The 17153-nt window shown below is 42.8% G+C and overlaps 1 protein-coding gene across 1 annotated transcript in view; it reads left to right on the top strand.

Moving 5' to 3' along the window:
* DNAJC3 (DnaJ heat shock protein family (Hsp40) member C3) overlaps nt 1-16825 on the top strand; it is a 59585-nt gene extending 42760 nt beyond the window's left edge. Inside the window, exons 9-12 of the mRNA XM_077297154.1 lie at nt 249-369; nt 9915-10047; nt 14004-14152; nt 14489-16825. Coding sequence (XP_077153269.1) covers nt 249-369; nt 9915-10047; nt 14004-14152; nt 14489-14643 — 558 coding nt within the window. The 3' untranslated portion in view covers nt 14644-16825. The remainder of the gene's footprint in view (nt 1-248; nt 370-9914; nt 10048-14003; nt 14153-14488) is intronic.
* The last annotated feature ends 328 nt before the right edge of the window (nt 16826-17153 follow it).

Below are 17153 nucleotides of genomic sequence, written 5' to 3'. Positions count from 1 at the left end.
CATTGGTACCCAGTCAGCCTGTTGTCACGTATTCTGGGCACTCTCCTGTGTATGGTCTATGCAGCCTAGGTAAGGGTCAATGTAGCCTCGTAGTCCAGTAGTATTAGTCTCCGTTGCTATGACTGGTGTTTGGCTGACCTAGAACGTATACCCTTCTAAATGTATCACTGTGGTAATAAGATTTATCAATGCCTTTCTGCAATACACTACTCACTATAGGAAATGTACTATATTCCTGTTCTTTCCAGAATCAGCAGCCCCCCGAAGCCATTAAAGAGTGCACAGAATTCCTGCAGCAAGAACCCAATAATGTGAATGCACTGAAGGACCGAGCAGAAGCGTACATACAGGAGGAGATGTACGAAGAAGGTAAGTCTATCATTTAATTTCTTTCTTGTTTTCTTAGATTTCTCTCCAGTGTATTCAACAAACAGGATTAATACCTTGTTTTATCAGACACCCTGTCACAGTTGCAGGCATCCGTATGGTCATCACTTCTCAATCTGTGAAATGAGGCTGGGTGATCACATTGATTTGATTATCCACCATTTTAATGAACCACAATTCTCATCTTGGTCAGAATAACAAATTATTTGAGGCCAACTGCAACGGCTGTAACCTCTAATTGTACGCAGGAGCGAGTCCTGCAGGGAGACACGGTAAAGAGATGAGCTGCCGAGTGTGTATACTAAGGTGGGCAGAGCGGTAATCCGGTGTAGACGCTAAAAACTCCATTGCCAATAAATCTGTATATAAGATGGGGTGAACCATTGACACTAGTTCTTGTATTGACCGAGAGTACAGATTATTCCTTCCTATGTGACTATATAGATATGCTTAACCACTCCTAATTGCCCAATGCAATCATTGACCTCTCCTATAAAGCTCACTAATTAGAACTAAATGAATTAATAAACCATCACTAATATGTATTGGTCAGACACCCAGCATTAAAGGAAAATCCAGGTGGTGACAAACCGGATCCTCACTCCCCTTGTTTGAGTTGCTGAATTATGTGTTACTCTGAAATGTCTGATACTGCTTGGCCATTTACGCACTGCATTGTAAGGTGCTGCAGAAAATATTGCATTAAATATACTTATATTTGTTTAAAGAAAATATCCTAAGTAGGGCAGTGTTTCCTTTTTTTTTTTTTTTTTTTTTAAGTTATATTTTGGGTTATAATTTATTTGAGAAACTTTCTTGTATATAATTCCTTTTCTTGGAGGGGTTGTCTCAGGATCATTCTTCAGGAGCCCACTGCTCCTCTGCCTCCCAGCATCCTGATGACCAAGGAGTTTGCGCTCTTGAGGGTCGACAGTTTGGGACGATGTGATAGTTGCACCGCATGCTGAAACTATGCCCTCTCTCATGCAGATAGGGGCATCTCTTCATCTGTGGCATTGGCATAGACCAAGTAAACACCAAGGTCAGAAGCAGCTGAAATGGAGCTGCTTGTTTCTGACCAGCATAGAAAGAGTTAACTTCCTCAGCACCAAAGGAAACCAAATTCATTTAATATGGGCTCCAAATACACAGGCTAAATGTAAAATCTGAGATTCCCAATATGCAGTGATCTTCTACCCCCAGATCTCCCAGGTTGGAGTGACACACTCGTGACAGATGAATCTACAAAGCAAATAGATTGTTTCTGTGAAATCTGTATACTTTTTGTCAGGCTTGTATAGCTTGATGGGAAGTGTCATTTCACCTTTAGGGGACAAAGCAGGGCTGTGAAATCGGTAAGCCAAAACTTCAACTCCTCAATTTCCCTGACTCAGACCCCACAGTGCTGGTCACTACTGAGCATGTATATAAAGTGCAGCACAGATTCATCTCGCCTAAAACAGACATTTATAGGACATTTCATCATAACTTTCCCAAATTCTAAACAAAAAAATTTCAGCACACCCTGCACTGTACTGTCGTACCCAATTTATTATATATTTTCGGAGTCAGTCCATTTTATACCAACTCCACCAAAATTGTCACCGACACAGACTCCATGACTCGATGACGCGATTGCTGACCCACAGAGGAAGGATAGGATTGTACAGACTTGAAAGAAAAGGAAAAAAGGCGCCAAATGTAGTGCGCATACACACCAAAAAGATTAAAATAACAAGGCTTTATTAGAAAACGTAAGTTCCCACATGGTTAAAAACCTTTAAAAGAACACAATAACCAAATGAATGACTGTATAGTGAATATAGGCAGACACAGTAAAGTAAATACCCCCCAACAGAATGAAAAAATTGAGGATAAATTTACATTGAAAATCGAACAATGAGGAATGCGGTGAATACAAATAAATGTACAAGTGAATAAATAAATCAATATGAACTCAAGTATAAACCAATAATTAAATGGTATCAAACCCTTAAAGGTACCGTTACACTTAACGATTTACCAACGATCACGACCAGCGATACGACCTGGCCGTGATCGTTGGTAAGTCCTTGTGTGGTCGCTGGAGAGCTGTCACACAGACAGCTCTCCGGCGACCAACCATGCCGAAGTCCCCGGGTAACCAGGGTAAAGCACAGCACAGCGGTGACGTCACCGCTGTGCTTTACGACCGGCGCTCACAGTCAGTGCGGGAAGCTGACGGCGAGGGACGTGACAGACACCGGAATGTAAGTATGTAGTGGTTTTTTTTTTTTTTACAATGGTAACCAGGGTAAACATCGGGTTACTAAGCGCGACCCTGCGCTTAGTAACCCGATATTTACCCTGGTTACCAGTGAAGACATCGCTGGATCGGCGTCACACACCGATGCAGCGATGACAGCGGGTGATCAGCGACCAAAAAAAGGTCCTGATCATTCGCAGCGACCAACGATCTCCCAGCAGGGGCCTGATCGTTGGTCGCTGTCACGATATCGTTGCTACGTCACAAAAAGCAATGATATCGTTAACGAAATCGTTATGTGTGACGGTACCTTAAGTATTAACCAATCTGCTAACTAGTCAGTCACTGAATATATTATATATGAACGTGAAAGACTTTTAAAACAGTGACGTGGTATAGAAATGAAATGTCCCTACTTAGTAAGCGTCCTATGCAGAGGACAGCCTGTCCATACAATAATGATAAGGCAGCATGGACCATGTATATAGAGGAACAATGATGGAAGGTGATATAGTATATAAGCAATGACAATGTAATATAGAAATTAAATACATCTCCATAATCAATTTTTTCAATTCAATTTTTTTTTTCTTGCATTCATTGTAGCCCCTTGGGCGCCATAAGTTGCACCCCCTTTCTTATCTTTGATTATTGTTGGTGGTGCCCACTCCTTGTACAGACCCGATTGTACAGACGTCTCACAACAGTGTAAGGGTGGATGCATTCCCAATCTATCAGCTGCCTTGAAAAATGCTGTAACTACATCAACATATTACCCTTGGACGTGAAAAGACAATTGCTCCCCCTGAGATTCTTCCCAAAGGGAAGCTGGTATAACTGCTATTCATTCAGTGTCAGACGTCCGTTCTTCTCGTAAGGGTTCTAGCCGTGCTTTTATAGGTAGACTATACTAGGCACGAGTTCTATGGTGCTGTTCACATGGCCATGTGTTTTTTGAGACCCACAAAAAATTAGAGACGCTGTCTGATATTGATCTGCAAGTCGATGAGTTCTTGAAAAATAAATCTGATGGCTCGCAAATGCCATCCAAGTGTTGTCTGTTTTTGATGGAGTAAGTTGTGTTTTTTTCACATACGATAAACTGAAGAAACTCTGATGATACTTGGGTGAAAACCTGATGAAATGCTGAACAAAACCACTGATGAAACTGGAGTGCCCCCAGACGCACGGCAACGGGGTACCCGGTACCGGGTCTCTCTGTCTCGGTCCTGGGGATGTCAGGGTGGCTAGACCCGGTCGGTGGCCCTGCTAAGGGGCGTCCAATTAAAGGTGATGGTGAGTGGTGCAAGGCGTGATGAATAACGAGGACACAGGGTTGCAGTCTCTTTATCTTTTACTGTAGACTTCAGCATCCACAATCCAGATCACTGCTAACAGGGCTGGCTGAGTCCGGCCGGTCCGAAAGCGCATCAAGAGTTCCCTTTGCAGGTGGAAATCAGTGGCCTTCCTACTAGTGCCTGGGAGTTGTAGTACTTCCCTGCTGAGCACCACGGGATAGTCCTCACAACTGTCGTGTATGTTTCTGTTCTTTCTCTCCGTCCCCCAGATGATATGGATAGGACGCACCCATATGACGGGGTAGGCCTGGAGTTATTTTATAGGGACCCTAGAGACGCCCCTCTCCCACAATTGCCTCCGTTGTCTTCATTAGGTGTAAAGGTGAGACAGCCAACCTAAAGTTAACTGCCCTGCCGTAGTTCAAAGTAATGCGTAGAGCCTATTACTTCCTCGGCGTTCCGGCCGCCGGCTACGCGCCTCAGAAGGATGTTGCTGATCTTGGAGCACGACGCCTTCTGGTTTTATCGCCTTTGTGCTGTGACCTCGTTTCTCACTTCTCCACAATATACCTCGCTTCGTGTCCTTTCTTAAGATGCCGCCGAAGTGAGGTGCAGGCACGGCTCTGTAACGATCTGTCCTTTTGCTAGGCCACTGTCAGGATCCCACCCCTGACAGGGACCCCCCTGAATCTTCCCAAGTAACGCTCTCCTCTCACTGGATGTTGCCTGGGCAAAACCCAGTCAGCTTCTCTCTAACTTCCTATCCAACCCCCAGTTTTACCAGAGTGTGAGGAGTGGCCTAATACATAGAACCTTTTTCTCCCCCTGGTGGCCGGAGTGTGAAGTGTAATGTGTGACTGTGATACCTGGTCAGGTGAACTCTTTTAGTACAATCAGACGTACCATCACTCCCCTTAGCGGCGGAGCGACAATACTGCACGACCAGGACTCTGGGGCGCTGCAAAACCACTTGAAAAAGCAAACCAAATGTCTGACTGAGCCCTGAGTGCATGCTATGCATAGCGTAACGCGGGAAGGCCGGACTGGGGACGTCCCCTACACGAGGCCTTCTAATGGTTGGTTGTCTCTTCCGAAAGTGCCGTCAGATTCTCTGCGCAGAGGCCTGATCCTCGATGTTGAAGGAAAAGGTTAACGCTCCCAGCCGGCTAGATATGCTAATTTGAAAGATGTCGTATTGACATTTGAATTTTAAGCTGATTGATTCTCGTTAGGAAAATTGTGACTGGCTTACTCATGGGATTTGTGTGCATAATGCCAAATCGTATTTGTGCATAATGGATCTTTATTTGGCTTTGAGCCTTTTTCTTCGGCTTGTATGCAAGCCATGTCTAATCATTTCTCCGGTATGTTTGCTACACAAGGATGCGGCTTCTCCCCGTATAAGTGTATATTGTTCATTCTGAGCAAACGCTTATTATTATTATTATTATCAGTCCCTTTATAAATGATTCACACTGGCTTTGGCGGATATATTTGTCGCCTCCGCTGTCACTAAATCAAGTCAAAAAGCTGTTTATATGGGACACCTAGTTTAGCACCCTCCAGCCGCGCTCTGCTTTGAGGAATGGGCATGTAAGTCAGGATAAGACAGGATTTATGTCACCTTCAGATAATTCGCACAGAAATAACCTCTCAAATTGTGAATTATTAGAGGTGATCACAAGAATTTTTTTTTTTTTCCTCAGCCGCTTCTTGAGACTAGATAAATAGGATCAGCATAGCTGAATTTATTATTCGTGATCTGAAGGTCTGTGCTGTTCTTTCTGTCCATGTTCCCAGGCAGAATATACGATGTGTTTGTAGCTCCCGTGAAGAGCTGTGGGTTATATACTGACAAGTGCGGGCTGTAATATTAAAAGTGGTGGTCTTCTCTTAAGGTGCGCAACTCTGCCCAGCACCTTACATACTGTCCCCTTTGGCAGGGGACTCTGCTCCTTAGTGGAGATTTTAGAAAACTAGGTAGACCTTCTAGTGTGTGTTATAGTGTTCTGATGGAGCCTTCATGATTGGCGCAGAACGTGGTAGACGTTTGAGGTGTAGTCGAAGAGAACCTGATCAGAGTACAGAAAGTTACTTCTAGTTCATGTAGTTCCTGTACAAATTATAGGGCACCTGTCATGCAAGCTGTGGTTATTCCATCAAGGCAAGGATGTAAAAGACTCAAAAGTGCCATCCTAGATGGCTGTCCTGCTCTACAGATGGTGACCATTGATGGGATGGAGAAACTGAAGATAAAAATGACACCGTGCCGCTTTCAATGGTCATTAGGGCGGTCCTACAGTAACTAGTCACTATTTCCTCACTGGAAACGTGCCCACTGGTAAAACTAACAATTCGCACTGATTTTCTATTCACTCATTCTGCAGCCAGCAATAGACAGAGGCTGTAGAAGCAAAACTGTGTTTTATTTTCCAATTTAAGTGGCTAAAATTTTTTTAGCAATTGAGAGCCTTTACAAATGTCGCAAAGTTCTCCAAACGTGGACAATCCCTTTTTCGAGAAACATTCAGTTTATTTTTACCAGGCGTTTTAAACAAGCTGCTCCTGTTGTTATCTGTGGCCCAAGAGGCACGGTATTTCCGAGACATCCGAAGAAAGGGCATGCCTGTCCCCTTCAATGCTATCATGCCGGTGTGTCAGAGTGGAGGCCTCTCCTTCCCGGACTGCTGGATCGCTGGTGGTAGGCGAATATGGAGAGGAGGGTTTTATTTAACTCCTTCCCGACACCGGCATCCACCATATGTGTGCAATGAAGTAGGAGGATACCCAGTGTACATGTAGATCAGAGGTCCCCAACCTTTCTGACCTTGAGAGCCACATTCAGCTCTGCAAGAGGGTCGCGAGCCACATCCGGCTCCTGTCTCCCCTCACAGTAGTGGCAACCAAAGCCCCCATTGTGGGTATGATAACCAAAGCTTTTCCATACAAATCACCCCGAAGCAGTACACCAAGATCCAGGGATTCCCACCACATCCAGCATTCTTCCATTACGCACTCCCAACACAGTCACATCCATCTTCAATCACCTCCTCCGACTGGTAGTATCATCTTGTCTCCAGTGTACCATACGTAAATTATCTCTAAACCCCCAAGACCAGTAGATGTGTACCTAGACCTGCTCTTCGGTGCAGGGCTACTCACAAAGTTCACCATTTTGAGATGTGCTCTTCATACTAGTTTACTAAGTCTGGAGCTAATGCACCAAGCTGGCAGACAGCCGTGAGCCTCAATTCATGGGACTGCGAGCCACATGTGGCTCTCAAGCTACAGGTTGGGGACCCCTGATGTAGATGATGGCTCCAGACTCACAAGTAGAGAGGGTGTCATAGCTGTCACTTTGCTGTGAAGGCTACGGTAAATGTTAGCACAGATTGCTGCCATTTAACTCCTTACGTACCTCCTGACATTGGCATTTAGATGTTTATTTGGTGGCTCTTTATTTAAGCCTATTGACACTCTTCAAATGTGAAGTGTCGTTGCCATGGCAACCAGAGGCCAAGAAATAACCTTTTAGTGGCCCATAAGGTCCTGCAATAAGCAGTGTCTAAAGCCCCTTTCACACATCAGTTTTTTGCTATCAGTCGCAATCCGTCGAATTTTGAAAAAAAATAAATCCAGTGACTGATGCCGCCGGATCCGTTTTTTTTTCTCATAGACTTGTATTAGCGATGGATGGCCTCACGTTTCATCCGTAGTTCGCCAGATCCGTTGAAAATTGTGTGTCCTCCGTTTTGGAGACAACGGACAAAGTAACGTTTTTTGTGTACATCGGAAAATCGGACAGCGGCGGATTCATCACCATCCGTCGTTTGCTCGAATGGAAGCTTATGGGTGCCGGATCCGTCAAATGATGGAATCCAGCAATGGATTCCATTTTTTTTTTTTAACTGAGCATGCTCCGATTTTTATTTATTTATTTTTTTTCAGGATCCAATTAGCCGGATCAGCTAGTCGGATCCGTCGCATCAGTTTTTCGCAATCTGCGACAGATCCGTCGGGTCAACTTTTTGTGACTGATGGCAAAAAACTGATGTGTGAAAGGGGCCTAAAAGGCGAAGTGTCCATGTAAAATTGACAGCTCTAGTAGCCTGCGGCACTTCTGTACTACAGGATATTAGATCAGTGATCGCGCGAGTACAGATATAGGGTCCCATATAGAGTCTAAATAACTTTAAAAAAAAAACAAAAAAAAAAACTTGCCCCTAAAAACGCTGTTTTATGTAAAAAAATTAAAGAAAGCCAAAAAAGTGCATGTTTGGTATTAAGTTCAGAGTGACCCAAGCTATAATACTGTTCCATAACATTTACAATAAAAACTGTAAAAAAAAAAAAAAAAAAAAAAAAAAAAAAGCATTTTCATTGTCCTGAAACACAAATAATGGAATAAAGTGATGAAAAAAGTAATGTAGAAAAGAAAAATGGCATCACTGAAAAATGTCGTCATTTTGTCTCACAAGCAATGCAGACAATTTTCTCATTTATTTGTGGCCCATTTACCCGGCCAAGTTTGAGACCTCTGATTTATACCATTAACTCCATAGTATCACAACCAGTCCACTCTCCTAGTAGGGGCGGCAAGTGGTCCCAGTGATGAGATATCACTACTTCTCTGACTACCACTGAGCACAAAAAAGTTGGGTGTTGTGTCCCAAATTTGAATGGAGCAGCAATCAGCCATGTGCTGCTTTGTGCAACGTCTGTGTGGCGGATGGTGATCGCCAGGTGCCGTTGGCATCTGTGGGGTAGACATATCTGCATGCACACGTGGCAGTCTGCTCCTCTGGGTGTGGGACATAAGATCACTGCTCTTGTGACCAGTAGGGCTCCGGATGTTCCTGCCCATCTCCTGCTGCCTTCCCATTGTTTCCCCCTGTAGACTTGCCTGTGCGCTGAGCTTTGAGATACTCCGTGCTGTCTGACAGCATTCGGATGTTCCAGACTGTAGAAATAGAAGCCTTTCTATGTGTTAAATGACTGCTAAACACCTGTGTGTCTGTGCTGACACGGCCGCAGATGGAACAGAGCTCGGCGCCTTATTCTTCTATTAAACCCCCTTAGTACAAATGAAGTACCGGATTCGTACTTCGCTTAGAAGTAACTGGACAGTATATTAACTTGTCAAAACCCTCGGCATACCTGCTGCTGACAAGTGGTAAATGTCAGCAAGAGCATCTGCTTATCTCCACCTGATGATGAACACCATTTTTTTTTTTGCTTTGCCGTTTATCAAATCAGTTGTTGGTGGAGAATACGACATATTTATAGGTATTGCTTGAAGCCTCCCAGGAAAGCTAGTTTTGACACTGATGCATGTTGATGTTGGCTCCAGCATGTAAAAAAAGCTTCTACTCGCAAGAAATTCAGATTTATTTTTTTCTTGTGCCCTTTCGGTTTTTTATTACCGGGATTTCAGATGTAATGTTTGCAGATTCATGTCATACTTCAGGACAGATTTGCACTGAGCTGTCAAGTGTCTAAGTAATATAAATTGGTTGCCACCTCCTGCTGTCTTGCTGGGAAACTGCACAAAAGACAAATGTAACACTTGCTGAGAGGGAACATCTGCTTAGAAATCATCTGATGCAAATACTTTGTCTTACTTAAGACACCTTGGTGTCGAAGGCCTAAAATAGAACGGAGTAGAGAAATGGTGGTTACATGTCACATAGAAGACAACAAAATACTGGGGATTTATATCAAATATCGCCTTTAATTTTCTTCTCGGGGAGTGAAATGTGCAAATCTGTGCTTGGCTTAGACTTAGATCTGGGTGGTAGGACAGTGCCTCTTATTTCTTGATGAGCACATCCGCTACATATGTAGCATCAGGAGGGTTCTGCTGGTGAGCAGCAACGTCAGCAGGAGCTGCTACTGCCGGAGCTGCTTTACAGCGGCTCTGCTGCTGATATAACATGGGGAGATGTATTGAGCTTCCTTACCATTCTTCATGTTTCTTCTCACAGCTATTCGGGATTATGAAACTGCACAGCAGAACAGCGAAAATGATAAGCAGATAAGAGAAGGTCTAGAAAAAGCACAAAGGCTCCTCAAGCAATCGCAAAAAAGGGATTACTATAAGATCCTGGGGGTAAAAAGGTATGATCTTTAATATCTCCGGGTCACATAATGGATGTTTAGAAATATCCTATTGATCTCTAAGAAAAGGCTGCTGCAAGTTCATAGTGAGCCCAAAAGGTATGTACAGTACTTTGCAAAAGTTTTATGCTGATAAAATACTTTAAAAGGTGTTGAATACTTTTTATCAATTAATAAAATGTAACCTGAAGTAACAACAGAAGTTTAAATCAAGATATTATTTGGTATGACAACCTTTTGCCTTCAAAACATCATCAATCCTATGTACATGTCCACATAGTTTTTGAAGGAACTTGGCAGGGAATTTGTTCCAAACGTCTTGGAGAACTAATCACAGATCTTCCGTGGATGTAGACTTGCACATATCTGTCTTTGCATACAGTGGGGGAAAAAAAGTATTTAGTTAGTGACCAATTGTGCAAGTTCTCCCACTTAAAAAGATGAGAGAGGCCTGTAACTGACATCATATGTAGACCACAACTATGTGAGTCAAAATGAGAAAACAAATCCAGAAAATCACCTTGTCTGATTTGGCAAGATTTATTTTGCAAAATATGGTGGAAAATTAAGTATTTGGTCACCTAAAAACATGCAATATTTCTGTCTCACAGACCTGTAACTTCTTCTTTAAGAGACTCATCTGTCCTCCTCTCATTGGCTGTAGTAATGACACCTGTTTGAACTTATCAGTATAAAAGACACCTGTCCACAACCTCAAACAATCACACTCCAAACTCCACTATGATGAAGACCAAAGAGTTGTCGAAGGACACCAGAAACAAAATTGTAGCCCTGCACCAGGCTGGGAAGACTCAATCTGCAATAGGCAAGCAGCTTGGTGTGATGAAATCAACTGTGGGAGCAATAATAAGAAAATGGAAGACCTACAAGACCACTGATAATCTCCCTCAATCTGGGGCTCCAAGCAAGATCTCACGACGTGGGGTCAAAATGATCACAAGAACGGTGAACAAAAATCCCAGAACCATATGGGGGGACCCAGTGAATGACCTGCATAGAGCTGGGACTACCGTAACAAAGGCTACCATCAGTAACACACTACGCCACCAGGGACTCCTGCAGTGCCAGACGTGTCCCCCTGCTTAAGCCAGCATACGTCTGGGCCTGTATGAAGTTTGCTAGAGAGCATTTGGATTTGGAGTATTGAGAAAATGTCATATGGTCTGATGAAACCAAAGTCTAACTGTTTGGTAGACACAAACCTCGTCGTGTTTTGGAGGAGACCGAATGCAGAGTTGCATCAAAAGAACACCATACCTACTGTAAAGCAGGACCAGGAGGACTGATCCGTGTACATTAAGGAATGAATGGGGCCATGTATCGTGAGATTTTGAGAGCAAACTTCCTTCCATCTGCAAGGGCATTGAAGATGAAATGTTTATGCGTCTTTCAGCATGATAATGATCCCAAACACACCACCAGGACAACGAAGGAGTGGCTTCGTAAGAAGCGTATTAAAAGGTCCTGTTGTGGCCTAGCCAGTTTCCAGATCTCAACCCCATAGCAAAACATTTGGAGGGAGTTGAAAGTCCATGTTGCCCAGCGACAGGCCCAAAATATCAAAGCTCATGGAGGAATGGGCTAACATACCACCAACAGTGTGTGCCAACCTTGTGAAGACTTACAGAAAACGTTTGACATCTGTCATTGCCAACAAAGGATATACAGTGCCTACAAGTAGTATTCAACCCCCTGCAGATTTAGCAGGTTTAATAAGATGCAAATAAGTTAGAGCCTTCAAACTTCAAACAAGAGCAGGATTTATTAACAGATGCATAAATCTTACAAACCAAAAAGTTTTGTTGCTCAGTTAAATTTTTATAAATTTTAAACATAAAAGTGTGGGTCAATTATTATTCAACCCCTAGGTTTAATATTTTGTGGAATAACCTTTGTTTGCAATTACAGCTAATAATCGTCTTTTATAAGACCTGATCAGGCCGGCACAGGTCTCTGGAGTTATCTTGGCCCACTCCTCCATGCAGATCTTCTCCAAGTTATCTAGGTTCTTTGGGTGTCTCATGTGGATTTTAATCTTGAGCTCCTTCCACAAGTTTTCAATTGGGTTAAGGTCAGGAGACTGACTAGGCCACTGCAACACCTTGATTTTTTGCCTCTTGAACCAGGCCTTGGTTTTCTTGGCTGTGTGCTTTGGGTCGTTGTCTTGTTGGAAGATGAAATGACGACCCATCTTAAGATCCTTGATGGAGGAGCGGAGGTTCTTGGCCAAAATCTCCAGGTAGGCCGTGCTATCCATCTTGCCATGGATGCGGACCAGATGGCCAGGCCCCTTGGCTGAGAAACAGCCCCACAGCATGATGCTGCCACCACCATGCTTGACTGTAGGGATGGTATTCTTGGGGTCGTATGCAGTGCCATCCAGTCTCCAAACGTCACGTGTGTGGTTGGCACCAAAGATCTCGATCTTGGTCTCATCAGACCAGAGAACCTTGAACCAGTCAGTCTGAGTCCTCCAAGTGATCATGAGCAAACTGTAAAGTAAAGGTACCTTACGGGCTCGTCTGGAACGGAGACCATTGCGGTGGAGTACGTTACTTATGGTATTGACTGAAACCAATGTCCCCACTGCCATGAGATCTTCCCGGAGCTCCTTCCTTGTTGTCCTTGGGTTAGCCTTGACTCTTCGGACAAGCCTGGCCTCAGCACGGGAGGAAACTTTCAAAGGCTGTCCAGGCCGTCGAAGGCTAACAGTAGTTCCATAAGCCTTCCACTTCCGGATGATGCTCCCAACAGTGGAGACAGGTAGGCCCAACTCCTTGGAAAGGGTTTTGTACCCCTTGCCAGCCTTGTGACCCTCCACGATCTTGTCTCTGATGGCCTTGCTATGCTCCTCTGTCTTTCCCATGTTGACCATGTATGAGTGCTGTTCACAAGTTTGGGGAGGGTCTTAAATATTCAGAAAAGGCTGGAAAAAGATAATTAATCCAAACATGTGAAGCTCATTGTTCTTTGTGCCTGAACTACTTCTTAATACTTTAGGGGAACCAAACAGAATTCTGGTGGCTTGAGGGGTTGAATAATAAATGACCCTCTGAAAAGACTTTTCACAATTTAAAAAAAAAATAAACAAAGAAATAACATTCTTTTTTGCTGCAGTGCATTTCACACTTCCAGGCTGATCTACAGTCCAAATGTCACAATGCCAAGTTAATTCCAAATGTGTAAACCTGCTAAATCTGCAGGGGGTTGAATAACACTTGTAGGCACTGTATAACAAAATATTAACATGAACTTTAGCTAATGATCAAATACTTATTTTCCACCATATTTTGCAAAAAAAGTCTTGCCAAATCAGACAAGGTGATTTTCTGGATTTACTTATTTTGACTCTCATAGTTGTGGTCTACCTATGATGCCAATTACAGGCCTCTCTCATCTTTTTAAGTGGGAAAACTTGTACAATTGGTAGCTGACTAAATACTTTTTTTCCCCCACTGTATAAACCAAGACAAAAACATTGATGTTGAGATCAGGGCGCTATGTATGATACCAAAGCTGGTCATACCCTTGTACGACACATGGTGTGATACCACTTTTTTTTTTTTTTTTTTTTTTTTTTTTTAACATTTGGACAACATATTGCCATATCAATCCTAATAGAAAAGAGGGGGGGGTTACATCTTAAAGGAACTTTGCTTGTTGAAAGTGGGGTCATCTTTAAGGGGCAGCAATGACAAAGAATGGTGTCTGTAGCTTGTGAGATCGGTTTATAGACTTGTACGAAAACAAGTGTTTGTGCAATAATTGAGAGAAGAGGAACGATTCTGCAGTGTGTGAATGTTTTGAATCCAAATTAGTTTTATCTTGTACTGGTTACTTGCAGAGCATGTCATTTCCTAGTCTGGTGGTATTAAGAGATGACTGTACGAATATGAAAGCTGTTTCACGCTTCCCTTTTTCATGGAAATCCACAGGAATGCCAAGAAACAAGAAATCATAAAAGCTTATAGAAAGCTGGCTCAGCAATGGCACCCAGATAACTTCCTAAATGAGGAGGAAAAAAAGAAGGCAGAGAAGAAATTCATTGATATTGCATCTGCCAAAGAAGTGTTAACAGATCCAGGTGACCTTGTTTTGTTATGATCACTGATGCATCAGGTTACTGCATTATCCGGGCTTCCTACTGCTTTTGTGGCATTACTAATTTTTCCATATACACAGGATATTAGCCCCTTGAGTGGCTCGATAATGGGAATGAGATGGAAAGAATGTTGTGGATTTATTTGTTTAATGTGTTATGTAAAACTGCATAATTCACAGCATTAGATGTATGTATGCTGGGTATATGTTTCTCAGCTAAACAGCAGAACTGCTGGTTTTCATGTGTGTGTTATAGTTTATGCGGTTATGAGAGTTTCTTGAAGTCCTAAATGTTGTGGTGTTTGTTTTATTTTTATAGAGAAGAGAAGTCGATTTGATGCTGGTGAAGACCCCTTGGACCCTGAGAGCCAGCAAGGAGGGGGTGGAGGACACTTCCATCGATGGAACCAGTGGCAGGGATTTAATCCATTCGGCTCAGGAGGACCTTTTAATTTCAAATTCAACTTCAACTAGACTAAAGTGGTGGCACTCTCACGCACCTTGCTAGCAAAGAAAATGAAATGTTTTGTTACAGAGCTGTACAACGTTCCCAGGAGATTGCGTGGAATGGCTGCTGTGCAGGCTTCCAGTCAAGTGCAGTAAAGTCAACCAGACAATTACTTGTTTGAATATGTTGTCAAGAAAACGTTATTTTCTGAGTACTGAAGACAGACTTGAAGTAGTGTTCAGCTTTTTTTTTTCTTCCCGATCTTTGCAAATGACAGCATTTCTGGAGAAATAGTGAATTTTTTTTCATTCAGGAATGATCTGTAAAAAGGGACAACTCCAAAGACTGTAGTCATTTAAGGACTGATCAGGGATACCAAGTTACATTTAAGTGACAGTATCAAGCTGTGCCAAGACTTCATAACTAAGCCGTTCACAAAGGAAGTGCTGCATACATTACGCTACTTTCCAAACGTATGAAATGAGGGTAGATGTATGTGTAGATCTATGTCCCCGATCTTTATGATCCAGCATGCCCGCACTGGGGCTAATAAGCCTTTGTGTAGTTCCTCAGGGTGTTCCTGCACCCCATTACCAATGTGTTGTCAGATTGTAGTGTTATATTGAAGATTTATTACTCAGTGTTTGGGAATCTCATAACGAAGAGTCAAATATCATGAAAGTCTTAATTACATCTTAATCATGATCCTGATGTACTTGTCAGTAATCTACCACAGCGGCAAGACAAAGTGGGAGAATTGTAGTAAGCACCAAAGAGTTAGCGTACAGAGCATGTACTGAATTTATCATGCGGTTTTATACTTTTTTTTTTTTTTTTTAAGCCTCTTTGACTGCTTTAAATAATGTCTCGAAAATGTGACATGGCTAAGAGTTGTCATTAAGTGTGCCAAGTCTCATGTGCATGGTGCAGTTCAGTCACTGCTGCCAGGTAGAACGTCAGCTGGCACACAGTGCGGACTGCGGGATGGCAGGACAGCGCCGCCTGTATTGCTGCAGGCACACACCTAACAGTTACCATATTTTTCCTGCTTCCAGCAGTTGTTGCAGTGTGCGAAGCCACTGCATGTGACCGGTCCAACACTGGTGATTAGGCAGCCTTAGCATGTGATTATGGCATATTGTGCCTGGATCGTAACTCTGCTTATATGCAAGAGACCTGATCAGAAATCTTGCAGTTGATGAGCTAAAAGCCTCTGTCTAGTTTTTGTAAAGGGCTCCACAGGCGGGGAGAGGCATGTGCGCACATTGCACACACCTGGCTGTATAGCTCCTCCATCTCCATGTGTGTTTGGCAGGGTGACATTTCCCGATTTATTTTATAGCTATAAGATGTCGCTTAATTCATGACTTACCGTAATTAATTATTGTTTTGAGGCTCATTAACTACAGCTAAAAGAAAAACTGAATGACAAAGTTACATGATGGAGATGAGAAGTATGGATCCCTCAGTAATTCCTTCACAATGTATTTCCTACTAATCCAGTCCGACTGGTGGGGGCTTGTGTCTTACCGTATACATTTTTTTCTTTTTCTTTTTTGCCTACGTAATTGTGTTTGTTACGTTGTGGGCAGATGTTGACAGTTGCCAAATGTGCCTCAGACGGTGGACCCATTACCATGGATGATATCGGTTATAGATGTGTTTGCAGTAGTTGATTTAATGGATCTGGACATTGCGCGGTGGCTTTTTTCTCCGCGTTCTGTCTGTGTAGAACATGTCTGAGCTGTTTAAACATAATTTCTTTACAGCGTCCATTAATGTGCTGGAATTCTACTTGAAGAACAAATAAACTCATAAATGGATTAGACCATACATTTTGTCCTTACAGTTGTCCATGTGCATCACCAGTTAACTTATTATTATGAAAGAGATTGTCCAGTGTTCTTTCTTACCATTTTACCTTTCATATTCATGGGAAAATCTGATACATGTGAATGAGCGTTTTAGAGCCTCGCTCACATGTGTTGTACTGTACTTCCCATGCCTAATCCTCTCAAATTCTGCTAGTTACGCCACGGTCAAACTTGGCTACTGTAGAAAATTTGAAATTCTCAAAAAATTTTTACTGTGATACCGCAACATCAAACTTGATAAAGAAACATTCTGTTATAGGGGAAAATGTCTTTACTGAATAATCTGCAATATTTATTAATGTATCGGTGGAGAAAATAAAACTGAAACACCTGATGTGTATGTGTTATACTAAATGTCCATCTAATGGGTTATATAAAATGAAGTATGAAGACTCCGTGGATGGCTGATCCAGGGCCACCATATGAGAAGTCTGAATATCATGTTCTCAATTCCTAGAAAGATGCAGACCAGCCACAAAATGCTGCTGAACAGTCTCTCCCACACCTACCTTTCAGGGTAGAAATGGGTGCTAATTATTTGAATTGTACTGCACTAAGCTCACTGTTATATGTAGTGCACCGCGCCAACTAGCTGCTTTTCCACACTATATCAGGTACGCTGAACAGCCTCTTATTAGTTTACTACAGCAGAACTAGCACCC

Source organism: Ranitomeya variabilis, chromosome 3, assembly GCF_051348905.1.
Source record: "Ranitomeya variabilis isolate aRanVar5 chromosome 3, aRanVar5.hap1, whole genome shotgun sequence".
NCBI classification, from domain to species: domain Eukaryota; kingdom Metazoa; phylum Chordata; class Amphibia; order Anura; family Dendrobatidae; genus Ranitomeya; species Ranitomeya variabilis.
The sequence above is the reverse complement of the archived record's forward strand: the minus strand, read 5'-3'. Positions and strand labels throughout refer to the sequence as shown.